The sequence below is a fragment of the Vanellus vanellus genome (genome assembly GCF_965231255.1).
Source record: "Vanellus vanellus genome assembly, chromosome: 1".
In the NCBI taxonomy this organism is placed as follows: domain Eukaryota; kingdom Metazoa; phylum Chordata; class Aves; order Charadriiformes; family Charadriidae; genus Vanellus; species Vanellus vanellus.
In genome coordinates, this window is record NC_138905.1 from 177,314,696 (window position 1) to 177,331,396 (window position 16,701).

Genomic DNA, 16,701 nt, shown 5'->3' on the forward strand with positions numbered 1-16,701 from the left:
GTTAAGTCCTTCCTCTTCCTAAATTCAGTACTATTTGGAATTCAAGTTTTAGGAAGGCTTGACAGCATCAAAATAGATAACAAAGGCAAAATACTACTTAGGAGCATATTTTTCCTTGTAAAAAATGAGCCAGAAACTTTTCTACGCTCATTTAGCAATGTAAATGTCACTTTGTTTCTCCAAGCTTTAAGCTGAGAATAGCTCCAGGGCTTACTTGTGATGCAGAAATGTCCCTGTAATCTACTTAGAAAACATGCAGAACATTAATAGAAACTAGAATCTTGGAACATAAACGTAGCATAAGAAAAATGATAATTACTCTGTGGCTTAACATTTAAAAAGAGAGCTAAGCATTGTACATCAGCATTTTTTTTATATAAAACAAGTTGCAGCACATAGAGGAGCAGGAAGTCATTCACTTTAGAAACACAAATAATTTTGACGTTATCATGTACAATCTTTTACACAGAAAAGCAGGGAAAGAGGCAGAGCTAGAGATTGTTTGAAGGCACCTGTTACCAATCACTTCTTTTCAGTCTGTCTTCCCAACCCCTGCAGATATCCCTTCCTTCCCCTCTCTCCCAACAAAGCAGTTTTCTCCTTTTATCCACTAAGCTTCCATCCCTGATTAAACACGTACTGCCCTCCCCCTTCTGCCTCCAAAGCTTTTTATGAGCCTCTGAACTTCTTTCTACCTCTGTTTTTTGCAGATGGCAGCTGTTGCTACTCTCCAGGTTCCTAAATCCAACACGCTGACTTTCTGTCCTAGGTTACTTCTAGTCATTCATCTTCAGCATAACTTAATTACAGCTAAGGATAGTATTAGCCATACTTTAAAGTATGACTAATAATAAAATGCTGAAAACTCATCTGGAATCCTCAAGGTCATTGCTGAGATGTAACGAAACTGTGGGAGTAGTTAATTTAGCAGTGAGGGGCATTCCCCAAGGGCAATACAAAAGTAAGAAAGACAAACATAAGAATATAGGAGTAACTGGTCAAAGTAAGGTAACGCACAGATACTTCAGGAGACCCTGCTTCTCCTCAAAAGAGGAAAAGAAGAATAAAAGCACCTGTATTTTCTTTCAGTTTTGTAGGCAAGAGAATGGGATAACTATTCAGAAGTCACAGGGTTTTGGGCAGGATACTGGCATGAGATAAATATGTGCAAGCACAGAAACTACTAGATTCTCAGATTCTGGAAACATTAAAATTTTGGAACGATGTCACAGAACTGCAAACACTTCTGATAATTCACGTGGCCATGTTTAACGTCCAATATTCATCAAGATTTATATCAATCCTCAGGAACCTTAGCCTGATCTTTTATAGAAGCTCTCTGAAAAACTCTTAGAGCCATTAACAAACTATGCATATCCTAATAGGACTAATTAGTAGCTGTTCCTCCTGCTTGATCATGTGGACTCTCTCCAATCTTACACACACTTGGAAAATGCATTTGGCAACCATTTATTAAAAAGGAATAAGTCAGATTTTCTACGTTTTAAAGATAATGAAATAACTATTTTCTGTTCTTAACTTCACTGTTCTGTCTTGTTTGTTCTGTCTTTTTCTCTGTTCTTACTTATTACCTACACAATGCTGCCTTATGTTTATCACCTTTTTTTGCACCCTATCAGTCCTCTCTGTTTGCTTGGACAAAACAAACTACACTTTTAATCTCACTCACATTAAGAGCTCCAGCCTGCTGTGAATTTTTTTCCCTTTTTTCAGCTAGAAGAAAAAACTTTTTAAAAAGACTTTTTTTTTTTTTTTTTTTTTTAAAGAACTAGCTGAAAATAAAGAATACTAGAATTCTGTAGAAGTAGCCAATGATAGCATCACCCAATCTGTCTGGATGTACCAGGACTGCTAAGCAAAACCGTGCCAGGACTGAGCTGGGGCACTGAACCCTGCCAACCTATACTGCATAAGCATTACCTTGCGCCCGGGCTCTGTTCTGGATGATTTCAACTAGCTGTCACCTAAATATGGTTCTAGGAACAGTTCATTCCTTGGACTGCTCTCAAAAAGAAGGATGGGTGAAGTTGAATCAGATTCGTCTCCTTTGTTTCTGCATAGTTTCCCAATGCTATCCCAGCTGGCTTTGTATACTCAAGCACGTCACATGCCTTCAAGTCATATTCAACCCTTACATTATTTCAGACACACTGAATTGTAAAATCCAAGAGAAATCCAAGAGAAATCAATCCAAGAGAAATCCAAGAGAAATCAATCCAAGAGAAATCCAAGAGAAATAACAGCTCAGTGTTAGGGTAACCATCACATGGGCCTAGAGGATACATTTATGGACACGACTAGCCTGGTCTGGAGCACAATAGCTGCAAGGACTATGGAACCAATCTCACTGTGCCACTTAGTTCCAGCAACAGGAAGAAGTCCCTGGCCTTTAATAGCACAGATATGATTTCTAAAATAAAGAACCAAACTAAGAACCATTATTCCAAAGTGGGCATGTAAAATACAGGTGCATGCATATTGATTATGAAAACAAAATATAAAATATCCATTCTACAGTTCAAATAAAAAAATCACTAGTTTTCATTTTTAAGAGACTCACAGGACTTTCGAAAATGGCCTTTTTCATGAAACGCGGATTAAAAAATGAATGTAAATTCTCAGAATGATACAAAGTGAAACTAATGTTGTTTGTGAAACTACTTCCAAATTACAATCAGTTCATAGGTAAGAAGATGACTTAGAGAAGAGAGTTAATTTGCGTCCAGGTCATAAAAATAAACACTAAAGACATTTTCTTTTTGGGCTTTTGAACTGAAACATGTAAGGAAAGAAGAATGGCTGTGATTAAGATACTGTATTAGGACACATGAACTCTTAACCTCTACCACAAACTCTGGGGAGTTTTAGACAAACCACCATTTCTTTCATTGTGGGTATTGCTTCTGCAAAACAGGGGTAATGATACTTTTCTGCTTGAAGTTGTGGGGACAATAACATTTGTGAGATGTTCAGTTACTGTGGTGAAAGCCAGACAAATATTGAGTTACAAACATGATTATTTTGACATATTATTAAGAAAACCTGGAAGAGGAGAAGAGATACATGGTAGTAAAAGAAAAAAATTAGTTTTACTCATAAATGCTGAGTTATGCATCAGATTTGGAAAGCCTATGACCTGCCAATTAGAGAATAAGTTCAACAGAACAGTCACTTGGGCAATTAGCATTTTAGTATTAACCTGGTAGACTACTCTCAGCAAGAACAGCTCAGCAGTTTTTTTACTTTAATATGTTTTAAAAACAATAGGAACTTGCAATGGCTAACCTAGGTAAATTTTAACCCAGTCTAGCTGAAGATTCATACCAATTCAGGGACACACATTTAGACAGATTTAGCACTCAATTCAATTAGAGCGACACAACAATTTACTGACATAAGCTAACCTGATTTAAGTAAACAAACAGCAATCAAACTACATGTGTTTGTATCTATTTAACTGATTGATATCAAATAGGTTTATTTAAACTACTACTACACGTTTTCTCCTTTGCCCCATAGCAGATAGCCAGAGCCTGGCTTCTGGTTGCTAACTTCACTTGAAGAGCTTTGGCACAGTAACACATGAATGTGTCAATAAGGCAGGTGACTAGTTCAGCAAGTTTACATTCTATCACTTGTATGCACAGCTGCTAATGTACCACAAGTGCACAGATGTGTAAAGGAGATAAAATATCAGCAGGTTTTCATATCTTTTTAACCAGTGTATAATGTTCACGTGCTGATAACTAATCATGTCTGCATAAGCACCATTCATTTGCACCATTTCTGTCATAAATTTTAACCTTTTGTTTCTTACTACAATAGTTTCACAATATTAGATTTACATTTATAGATTAAAGATTACTGTATTGCCAGATTGCATTGCACATAGGTGATTTCAAGCAGTTAAAAAAGGTAGCGTAAATTAACTCCCTTATATTCACATAAAGTGAAACTGATCTTAGCACTTAGAGGAATACCTATCTAAAGCCTTCTATTGGTGTCTCTTACACCACTGTCTCAGTTTTGTTTCTTTTTGTGGCTCCTAGAATATTTCAATTTAAAACATAAAAAGATCCCCTCCATTTGTTATACTTGCTGTTCCCCCCCCCCCAAAATAACAAATTATGAACTCCACATTAAAAATATAAGCTTGTTAATTTTTTTAAAAAGTCAGTTTCTATGCTCTGCACTTTGAATCAGAAAAGCTAAAATAAATAATTTAATTTTGCATTTTATTGGTTTTCTTCACTATGATACGTCTGCATCTTAAATATCTGAAGAAATAGTAAAATGCCATACATCAAAGCATAGCAAATTTATAACCTCTTAAATGTAACCTCAAAAAATGATTACTAAAACTTCTTGCCAAACATCTGAGTGCTGACAGACTGCCCTTCCAAGTTTTCATCTGAAGTTTGCAAGCCAATGTATAAAGTCTAAAATTGCACTTCTGATGTTCCAAAACACTAACAACTGCATCAAGCATGAAAGGCAATGGAAGTGCCAAGATCACAGAGCTCACGGTAAATATTTCTTTTAGTCAAAGGCTGACTGTTGGAAGAGAAGGGAAAAAAAAAAAACCAAACAGATAAAAGGAATCATGGATCAAGAGTTTCAGCTAAAAAGATTTAGTGGATTCATCCCACTTAACTTTAGCACTTAAAGAAGTGCAGTTTGGTACCTTTAACTGATAGATTCCCGTTATACGCACAAAAGGATAAAGTTTGGACGCAGATAAAGGACAGCGCAGAAGCTTGGTGTGCTTCTCTACACTCTACACTACACTCAATACTCTACAGTTTTGGATACAAAATGCCCTCTTTTACACAGGTAAGTAATACTGACATACAAAATTTTTTACTTGCTCTTTTCCTTGCTGGACCCTTTCCAAAGGTGATTTGAACTGCTATCCTAATGGACAGCCATACATTTTTGTGGTTTGCTTTTTTTGGTCAGGTTAGGTTTCTGTTTAGTGATATGAATGGTTCCAGAGCAGCATTAGAGAAGTGCCATGGCTGGTGTAAGAAGAGAAGAGAGAAGGAGAATCACGAGCAAAGAGGTAAGGCATTGTTATAACTATTGGGTCAACCTGGACATAATATATAATTTAATATTGATTTATGCTTTGGGGGAACGTGCTTCTTACGCATGCTCTCCTGACTACACAAAGACTCTACGGCAACAAGGATCCACATTTCGGGGTATAAGGTAACTGCTGAAGTTAGAGTTGTAAGAACCAAGACCGCAAGTCTTTTTTTTTTTTTTTTTGGGATGGTTTGGTTCTCCACAGTTAAAGATAGAGGGTCAAAAGTGTAAAGTTCAGCTGATTAAAAAGAGAACACAAATAATAATGAAAAAAAAAAAATCTGGATTTGAAATATCCTTTTTTAAAAAACCAAACACTGTTTACTAGAAGGTTATTAACGGGAGACCCCATTGTTCCTCCAAACAATGTTTTATGCTCTTCTGATGGATCTGTAAAACAATTAAAAACGCTGTTGGTTATCTAGACAAAACATATAAAATTCCTTAGTCTCAAATCAGCTGTAAAATTTGGCTGTACTAACTGTACTTACTACCATGAACTGAAGGGTTTACAAACGGCATCACAATACTACGTACCCTAGTTCCTTCTGGCAGCTCAACGAGGGCAGCAGCACTGTGAAGGCTTTATTATGAACCTCTAAGAACATAAACTCAGCATGATCCTGGATACTGATCATTCACGATAATGCCATTGTACTCCTTCTCAAATAATGAAGTTTGCATTTATCCATATGAAGAAGAAATTTTACCATACCAGCCTATTCTCAATGACCTAAATGAGAAGCTAGATTAAAAAGTTTTCCACTTTCATTTACTAATTAATTCATAAAAATACTGAAATAGAAGGTCAAGAAACAATTAAGAATTTGGGCCAAGAATATAGCCTAAAAAAGAAATCTTATATTTTTTCCCATATGGGTGCACCCAACCTTTTTAGAATACGTATAGTCAAATGACCAATTTTCATTTTAATTTCCCACAGCAAAATATAATAATGAACTTCAAATTAGCTCAGTCTACATAACTTGAAATAATGAACTATTTTATTACATGAATATCTGGTGTCATTTTTTTTGTGTAATAAAAGAGCTCACGTAAGAACCCTATATGAATTCTTCCAAGATTAAGAATTTAATATGTAACTTTTTTATTTCCAAATTAAAATACCTGAAAAGGGAAGTAAGATTAGGCAGAATGTATTTTTTTATCTAAAAAGTGTATAAAATGGTGTAATTATCTCCAAAGCAAGCATTATGAAACAAGCTGATATCACAACCAGATAAAAATACCCCCCCCCCCCCCAACCCCTCAAACTCTAACATTTCATTAAAAAGAGCTAATACAGTCTGAGACCACACAGGCTGGAATACCTTAAGTCAAAATTGTGTACTTACTGAAACATGTCGCTGTAAGACAGCATTAACATTGTTTTGGCATTTTGCTTGTGCTTTTAACATACCTAAACTTCATTTTATGTTAACTATGAATATCTTAGATTTATCTGTTCAAGAATTCTAATGTTTTTACTTGCAAACACAAGGGCAAGAAGGTAATTCTTAACAAGACATGACAGTTTAGTATGTGCAATGACTAAACAAGACTGATATTAATCATATTACATGATAGCAAGTACAGAACATATAAAACCATAATTTAGATTTTTTCAAATTGCATAGATTTTATTTACAGATTGCAAATAACTTTTATTTAAAAACACATACCTTGTCTAAATGAAGTCAAGTCTTTATTAGCCCAAGATTAGAAAGTCTGGAGTATCTTTTTCTATTAGCAGGGAAATTGACTCTGAAATTGTGATGTTCTGCATATTTAATATTTTTATTAAGATGGCAAAAAAAATTATTTGAGGACTAATACACTGTAGACTAAGTTGCCCTATTCTGTAGAAAGATTTCAACACATGAGATAACTGCCTTTTAGAGAAATTCATAAATTGTGAAACTACTGGAAGAGGCCTGCATTAAAAGTAAAAAGTAAAAGGCTGCATTAGGAATAAACAGAAATTATAAAAGTCAAACTACACACATACTAGTTATTTTCACACATTTTCCTAAAACAACTTCAGATTATTTTAGTATTTCTTAGGGCTTTTTTTTTGGGCCTTGTACTGGCATTTAACAATTTTCTTCCCCCAACACGCAACTTCTAATGTTTCTTTTTCACTATTTATATCCTTTTCTTCATAGGTGACTTGAAAAAACATTATCACTGTTAGGTAAAACAATATGACTAATACGGCCTATTTTTAAAAGATATAAAAAGAAATTTGACAAAACTGTAATAATTTTGGAAATATTTGCTTAATTTCTTAATATCTACGGTATGAGAAACATTCCAGATGAAGTCTGTTTCAGACTCAGGTATTTACTTACTTTTTTATAAAGCCTGTCTCACTCAGCTTTGCTCCCATTGTTGGCCACAGTTTGAAAATTTCACGTGGTGAAATAATACAAAGCAGCAAACTGCTGCATATCAGGAATAGTTTATCTTGGTAGTCATAGGGGGTAATGTCATTTGGATGTAAACAATGTTGCATAGCTTTGAGGCAGAAATGTCATAGTTTTCTTACAAAACATTGTTAAATTTTACCTTTATTTACCACTTTCTACTGATTTTAATCAGTTGCAATGCATGTTGGTTGATATGATTACTAAAACTAGGCACACAAGGCTTAACTACTTGGGGGCAGAACTACTTGGGGGAGAAGGTGTAGGAACGGGAAATGCTGAAAGAAATTAACTGGAAATTAGCCTGCCAAGGGCCTATCATATTGCAAATTCAGAAAATTCACTACATGTTTATACAATTTAGTCATGTTTCCTCAGAGTTTCATATCATTAATATAATGATATGATAATGCATTAATATACATAAATTATCTAGAAATGCCTTAAATGTGTTCCATTAGATTAATAGAGACCAGTGGTTTTCATATAAACAAAAGAACATCAAAAACCAAAAGAAAAAAAGCAAGAACAGGCTTAGCAAAAAAGTAAAGTTACTGAACAGAAGATTGGTTCTGTTTTACCTCAAACCAGGACACATAAAAATAACCCAAACTTAGCATTTGCCTTTGTCTCAGTCTTGAATTTGAAATTTAAATATACAATGTGGATACAGACACTGGAAATAAGAACTACCAAATGATTACTTCTGATGCATCTACAGCTGATCCTGCCAGGTCAATGACACCTGCAGGTTACTGTAGGGGAGCATGTTCAATTACTCTCTTCTGTAATTAGACTGTTTTAATCTCTATGCACAGAGCTTCACAAACACTACAATCAATTCAGAGAATTAAATGCAAAAGCTATTCTAGGAGGAAACTGCATCAGACAAACATGCAGCATAGAAAGTAAACAACTTAAGAACTTGTTTTCTTTTTACTTTGATTTAAGGTGATCGTTTCACATCTGCACTCAGGAACAAAATTAGTGCAGTTTTCACTTAAGTTGTGGCTCACTTAGACTCAGCTGTCAGTAAAATCGTTTTGTTTTGGTTCCAACAGAAAATGGTTTTGTAACTGGTCAGCACAGACAAACTGGTTCAGACCAATTCAAGACATGGGGTTTGGTTTACTGAAGTAAGAAGGGTATTTGGGAGAATAGCAAGGAAAGGAGATGTACAAGGGCATGTAGTGATAGGATGAGGGGGAACGGCTTCAAACTGGAAGAGGGCAGGTTTAGATTAGATATTAAGAAGAAATTTTTCACCATGAGGGTGGTGAGGCACTGGAACAGGTTACCCAGAGAAGCTGTGGAGGCCCCATCCCTGGAGGTGTTCAAGGCCAGGCTGGATGGGGCTTTGAGCAACCTGGTCTAGTGGGAGGTGTCCCTGCCTATGGCAGAGGGGTTGGAACTTGATGATCTTCAAGGTCCCTTCCAACCCAAACCATTCTATGATTCTGTGTAGAAGAATGGTTTAGAAGGTGGAGTGAGAGGACTTCAAGAGGTGCATGGATAGTCAGTTTTCTATGGAAATAATTATATTAGAATGAATGACAATGCAATCTCAGCCAGGATAATTTCGGGGTGTTGCAGATTCCTTGAAAGGAATCTGCCCATCTCCTCTTCCCGGTCAGAGAATTGAAAGGGTATTTTCAGAGAACTATTGATATAAAGACTCTATGATGATCTTTCTGAACAAGTAACTGGCTATTTAGGTCCTGTCACTGTGTATATATAACTTGGTGTTGTTTTTCCTCACATTCATAACATTCTATTCACTAATGTCTTTTCTCTGCAAATCCTTGCCAAATCATTCAGCAATTCTGGGAGATCATTTAATAGCTGCTCATGGTCAGCTTTTGGTTTTGTAACTTCAGTATTCTGTTGCTTCAGCAAACTTTCCATATTACTATTCACTCTTTTTCAGATCATTTGTGTATGGGACTCCTTCGGTAAACTTCATTTATTTCTACTCTTTGTTTCAGACATTGGCTCTGCAGAAAGATTTTCACTTATACTCCATGATGCGTTAGTCTCTTAAGATTGTTTAGAGAGAAATCTTGACAAAAGCCTTTTAGGAATCCCCATACAGTGCATTTATGTCTAAACGGCAAGATTTTGCATACTTATACATCTAAGGATGTATTCCAGAAGCACCCTGACTCCTTGCTTGGAGGAAACTCAGATAGAGAGTAGAGAAGTAGCCTGACTCTTGTCTGGATAAAACTGCAGTGAGTACCTCCTGTTTCCTCTTCCCAAATCCTATTTTTGAGTTGAAAAGAAACTCAGATACGTGTATTGGAAATGAATTCTGCGATGCTTTATCCAGGCTTTTGGTCTCAATGACTGGGGAGCAGGGAGAGATCCTGGGGCATATTGTGGCACATGAAGGCCTTGCAGATTATGTGTGTATCAACTTCATCACCTTTATCTAAATACTTGTTAAATGCTTAGAAACGCTAAACAGTTTGCAGGGAACATCTATAGTATGCATAAGAAAAGAAAGAACAGTGAGACTAAGTCAACAGTGAGAATTTAACAACTGAGAGCCTCCTGGGTGCTGGACAGACACAATCACCTGTGTTTCTGAAAAACTACACAGACAAAAAACCCCAACAAATCAAATCAAAGTAAACCACTTTTTTCCATGGTTTAAGGCTGAGGAGACAAAAAATGCACTTATGGTAGCAATGCTAAAACAGGAAGATTACCTCACGGTGATTTAGAAGTCTCTCCAAATCTGCTGCCATTTGATTCTTGACACGCAGCAAAGCTGTCTTTTCTTTATTTAAAAGACTGGTAAAAAGAGGATAGGAAATGCAGTAATAGCAACAGATAATCTCTTTTAATCTTGTATTCCGCCTGAAACATGCATTTTCTAAAGCTAAATACCGGCAACAATGAAAATCTGCTCAAGTAATTGTATCAAGTGATTCTTCTCTATGTTCAAGCATTGGAATTTTTATAAATGGGCCTAAATGCACCGATACATACAAAATCTTATTTTAGACAAACAAATACTATTCAAAACCTTCATAAAATTTGGGGTTTTTTTTTGGTTCTCTAAAGGGTACTTTAAATTACCAGAATCTTCTATTATTATCTCTTGGTTTCTGCTAGGCAAAATGAGCTCATTTTATAAGGAAAGTAAGGCTCCTTATATCTACACTTCTATATAAAAATGTGGATTTCTTTGTTGTGTGTGTCAGTAGTAGCAGCACACACTGTTCTCTCAGTATCACCTCTTTCGATACTACTGTATTTAGAATTCAACAAATTCTACTGTATTTAGAAAATAATAAATATAAGGAAGACAAACATCCAGCTCTCCCTTTTAGCTGTGTAATTTCTGCAGAAATTGTAAATGTATTTTTGCCATTTTTATTTTATATTTCAGGAGAATGGAAGAATCAAGTTTGTCCTGTGAACCAAGTATGAAAACTGTTTTAGCATGAAGGCAGGCTTTTATAACACAATGTCAAGTTTAACTTTAACTGTTGTTTTCTTAGTTATAGAACATGAACATTTGAGATGTTTAGCATACACATTCTGATTCCAGGCAGCATTTCTAATATAAATAAACATATTTTCATATTTAGTCCCAACATCAGTTTCCAACAATAAACTTCAGACTAACGCATGTGTAATGCCAGTATACACTCTAGTTTGTTAAAACAGCCATAGAGATTTTCTTGGAAGACCAATGTTATGTACGCCATTATCATGACTTAACTAAATAGGCTGTACAATATAAACTATAACATAAATCAAGAACTATGCAAAATGCAATTCTGCATATGGAGTGCAAATATGTAGTATGCATACAGGTCAGAAGTTCAAAAGCAAACGTATTAAAATTTTATAAATGGAAGGGAGCAATTGCATATGCTGCAAACACAAATTATTTAATATTCCCAGTATTTAATCCAGAAATGATGAACAAAATAAATCAACCTTTTCTTTGATTGGCTGTGTATCATCCGCTTGTTTCAAATAAGCAACATCATCCTTTGCCCCAGAGATTTTCTGGCAGTTCCTTGCAAGCTCTGTACTGTAAATTATGACTGTCAATTCCTTCTAGGCATTCATTAATTCTCAGAAAAAATTGTATGCTTTGGCCAAATTACTTAGTTGTCTGAGTTATTTAAAAGGAAAGTAGTAACATGAAAAACAACAAAGTTCTTTTAATATTTTCAAGAGTTTTTTCTGTGACATTTTTCATCATGATGAAATTGCTGTACTATTTTTTTCTCCTGGGTTCATGTGTTGTAACTTACTGATATGTCAGGCTTTCTTGGATTTCTGTACTTCTGAACAGCATAAGCCAATCCTTTGGCTTTGAATGACTCACAAACTTATTAGAGAAGCAATAATAAAAGTTCCTTTATGCCTTAAATAGTGTACTGAATAAGCATAAACACCAGTGTTCCTGACTAAACCAGAAGTTCATGTTCAAGGTTCAGTTTCATCTACAGAACAGAACCTATTCTAGTTATACCTTCTGAAACAATAGGACATTACTGTACTGATCCATGTGGAGCAGTTCCATTTTCCTTTGTGGTCAAATATAGGAATTAGACTGCTATCTCATTCAGTAGCACTGGATGTGTTTTCTGTCATACGCATGAATATACAATTATCAAAGCACATGCAATAGTTTTGCAATAGTTATGCTTTTTCATCATTGCAGATAGAAGGAAATAGTTCATATACTTCTAAAAGAACACTGCAAAAGAGGCATATATACATTTAACGCAGGAAGAAAGCAGCATTACCAGACACGACATTAATAAATTCACACCTGTAATGATGAAGTAAAGCAGAAATTCCTTCAAAAGTTCAATTTTGGGAGGAAGACTGACCACTTCAGCCCCTGTTATGGAACATTGTGAATGGGCATCTTGGATATCAGCAGTTAAGCCGGTTCTAGATTTAAACCACCCTGTGCTTCCACCAAACAGTCTTTGAAACTAATCCAGTTTTAACTGGCAGCGTAACAAATCAGAGAACAGCTTTACAGTTCAGCTGACCTAAATGGAAACTGCTTCTGAAAGATCATAATTCCCTAACCACATTCTGGTAACCCACTTTTTATATTGGTACTAGAAATTTTTGTGACCACACATGTGTATGCGTAGGTCACTTCAGTGATCTGGATGGAAGTTGGAGTCTTTTTAAAGGTTATTTTTCACATGGACCACCAAAACAAGATGATTTACCATGTACAGTGGAAACCCACAGCTAAAGGTAAGGATGAGACTGCTCCATATGGTGATGGTGTGCCTTAAAGGTCTTACTATGATTCTGAAACCACAATCTATGAGACTAGAGAAACCAGCTTCTTACACCTGAGCTCAAGGGTTGTAACTTTCATCTGAAGTGACAGGATCTTCTTGACCATCTTTAACTAACCATACTTTTAAATTTTCACGATACAGACATGTATTAAAGTACTAGAGTACTAAACATTAAAAGTCTTCCAATGACTTGTTCTGGGGTGAAATCACGCGAACACTTGGAAGAAATGGACTGTGTTGAAATGATCTAATATCCCTGAAGTTATTTAAGAGGAAAAATGGTTGGTTTTACACTGCAGGGCAAGTGTAGACCATGATGTGCTCCACAGTCCTGGTCACTGACTGCTCTGTCCTGAGTATGGAGAAGGTGCCCTTTGTGATACATTACATAACCGTGGTCCCAAAAGTTCAGGTTGGAGAATTAACTGAAGAGCAGTGCAGCTCCTGCTTCTTTCTGTGTGCCTGGATTTCCAGAAGAAACCAAAAATATCTGGGAGGAGATTCAGTTTCATTCCATCATGCTTTCAAAACCTAGCCAGGTATGAATCTAGGTACCAGGAATGCAAGACTTACCATGGAATACACTTGTCATATACATACACATTGTTCATAGCAACCACTGGCTTGTTTTGTTTCACTTTACTCAGGTTCTAAAGCCAAGGTAGTTTGGATAACGTAAGACATTTTTGGGTGACTCGATTTTTCTGGAGAATGGAGACTAACATTTCCCAGTCTCAGACTTCTAAAGACTTGAATTTGGGCAATTAAACCGTCTTTTAAATCTCCGGACTAAATATTGTAGCTACTATCCTGTTCAGAAGCTTCTATTATTAGATGTTCTGGATAATATGTTTATGCTGGACACAATAAATAAACGTGGTTTTATATGTTACTCGTTTTTATTATTACTTCTATTCAGTTCAAAAACAAGTAGGTTTCCTTTTTAGTGAACTGTCTACCTCAAATACTATAAGAAATAAGGATTGTGCCTTTCTGTTACTTTCACGTTACAGCACGATGAAGTTGAAAACTGAAGTCCAGTGGTTTTTTTTGCATTTTATGTTGATATATAAATGTTAACATCAAAAAAATCAAACATAGAAATAGTATATGTGAAAGTTTTGTACATAAAACTGAACATATAGTATAGGCATATAGTGCAGCTATCCCTTCTCTGCAAATTACAGATTAATAGCTCAGAGCAGACAGCTAATTTTTAAAGTCTAAGTTAAATTTTCTTTTTAAGTTATGTAGTTAAAGGAGGTATAAAAAATTCTCCAAATAAAAGTTCTTTAGAAGAGAGAACATATGAAAAATTTGTGATCTCTCAGTATGCAACTGAATAACCACAGATCAGATTTTTAAAGGCATTTAGGAGAGTATTGCTTAATGATTTTAATTGGAATGCTTCAGGTGGCTTAAAAACTCATCTGTGAAGTGTCCAAATTGAAAAGAAATTACTTTTTCAAATTGGAAAAAAAAAAACCAAAGAAAAAACCCAAGCAACTTTTTAAAAGTAGCAATACAGGTAAGAAAATGTTCATTTGTAAAAAAAAAAAAAGAAATATATTTCTACAAATTTTGTTTGGATCATTTCTCAGGTAAACTGCAGTAGTGTTGGAATAGATGATGCATACTTCACAGAATGGTAATCTTCTCATAAAAAGCTCATTGCCCACTCTGTGATGGGAAAAACTCAGCTAACACTGTATGCTGAGCTTTATAATGTTTGGATGGCAATTAGAGAACCCAAAATATTTAGGTAAGAAACATTTCAGTACATAGCTTCTTAGTGAGCAAAATCCTTGTACTGCTTCTATATTTGCTGCACAGTTAGGCTTTTGAGTGCATTTGGGTGAGTGAACCACTTTTAAAACCACCCATTGGTACTGAGAAATTTGAGTAACTGCATTTAAAATAAATACCGTCTCTTTATGAATGAAGTCCTGTTTAATGTCTCCAGTTATTTATAAACCTAGATGTTTTTAGCTGAAAATTATGTACTAAAACTACAATTACTTCACTACACACATAAGAATGAAATTCAGAGATTTGTTTTCCCACAGCATGACATAGTTACAAGGCATTTCTTTTCAAAAGGAGTGCTAAATGTGATGTTTTCAGTTCTGGTTAAAGAATTGTATGCTAGAGAGATTTCTTTATAGTAGGAAGGAGTCATCCTCATATATACCACTGCTCTTATTAACCATCGCTATTTACTTTTATTAATGAGAGTGCTATGTGGACTAACATAAACGAGAGGTTACTTAACAGAGTATTTTGAGATATGTGGAGCACCTATAAATTCACCCTGCAGACGCCCTGTCACTCAAGACCAGAGGTTTTGTATCTGAAGCGTATCTGCAGGTGCATGGCTCAGTGCACAAGCACACGAGGTGTTCTGCTCCCAGGGGCAGCTCGGTTCTCTCCACACACAGCCAAGGGCCAGCACAGCTGGTGGCCTACCTGGGAGAATTCTAAGGGGATGCGAAGGACAGTGGTAGTGAACATACGTGTGGGCAACATCTTACAGAGCTTGGATTACCCCTAAACAACCTCTCCTTTTATCTTTGAGTGGTAATACACTTGTGCCTTCACACTGAATCTAAGCAGTAATGTCACACACCTGTAATAACCTGGAGACGGGTCCCTAAGTTGCTCATGCAAATAACTAACAGCAATGACAGCTGCTCAGCTCAGCGTTATTGTGGTTACTCCAACCACAATAGCTCTTGCAATTCTTAGTGAAGGTATGGCTAAAGATCCACAGATCCATGTGAAAGGTGTCCAGAACAAATACACTTCTCAGCAAGCCACCAAAGTAGCTCCAGCTCTGGTGGAATATACTACTTAAGGCCTTGATTCAGTCTGGTACCTATTTTGACTATTCCTCTCCTTTCAAGGAGGGGTTGGATGGGGATTTGAGCAAGCTAAACTAATGGAAGATGTCCTTACCTATGGCAGGGGGGTTGGAACTAGATCTTTAAAGCTCCATTCCAACCCAAACCATTCTATGATTCAGTTTGACAGTAAGGAAGACATTTTGATATGGAGGGTCTGAAAGACAGCCTTAGGCATAGAGGTATGACACTTAAGGATGAAGGCACTTAAGCTGCTTTGGTTAAAGTCAACTTTGAAGACCACATTGGAAGGAAACTTAGATGGATCTGCACGACTTCTCAAGAGTATTATATCAAAATGATCTGCCTGATTCTGTTCTGCTTGTCTTGTGGAAATAACTGCTGTCAGAAATGATACTTTCATAGAATGATACAGTGTGGAGAATCCTGAACACATCTGTTGCCTGTCAAGGGACCACATTATACATCACTTTAGGTCATTTTGCAAAATATTGGTAAAAGTATGGCACAAGAACACACACAGCCCAAACTAAGCAGATGGTTGTCATAGATAGCTTTCCTCATAGATGCCTTCCTCTTGGGCCGATTTCATCAAGACTGTCTATTTCATCACAGAATGAAAACCACATCCAATAGCAACCAACAGACTTCTCAATAGACAAGGAAATACAAAGCACTGCAAGTTGCTGCAAAACATTTATATGGTTGCAAGAAAGTACTGACTCATCCTGGGAAACCTGCTGGAACCTAACCAGCCTCGGAGCACATTAGAAAAAGATCATTGGCCGTCATCACTGTGGACAGAAGCCAATTATGGCTTAAGTCTAAAAAAGCAAATTCACTTGCAAATTAGTTCTTGCTGATCCCTCCACACTAAAGTCAAGTGAGAGGTGATAGAGAACACTGGCACAGAAAACACATGTGACTGCTCTACTTAGGGAATCCATAATTTACACAGTGCAGAACCATCTCTTTTGATAAGCAGATGAGATAAAAACACAACATGAA

At 36.1% G+C, this 16,701-nt stretch overlaps 1 protein-coding gene across 1 annotated transcript in view; it reads right to left on the bottom strand.

Annotated features, from left to right (window-relative positions):
* The window catches only part of PIBF1 (progesterone immunomodulatory binding factor 1), a gene marked incomplete at its 5' end in the record, with an annotated part of 123,902 nt that overhangs the window by 13,004 nt on the left and 94,197 nt on the right, over window positions 1-16,701 (bottom strand). The window contains one exon of the mRNA XM_082494717.1: window positions 10,247-10,331. Coding sequence (XP_082350843.1) covers window positions 10,247-10,331 — 85 coding nt within the window. The remainder of the gene's footprint in view (window positions 1-10,246; window positions 10,332-16,701) is intronic.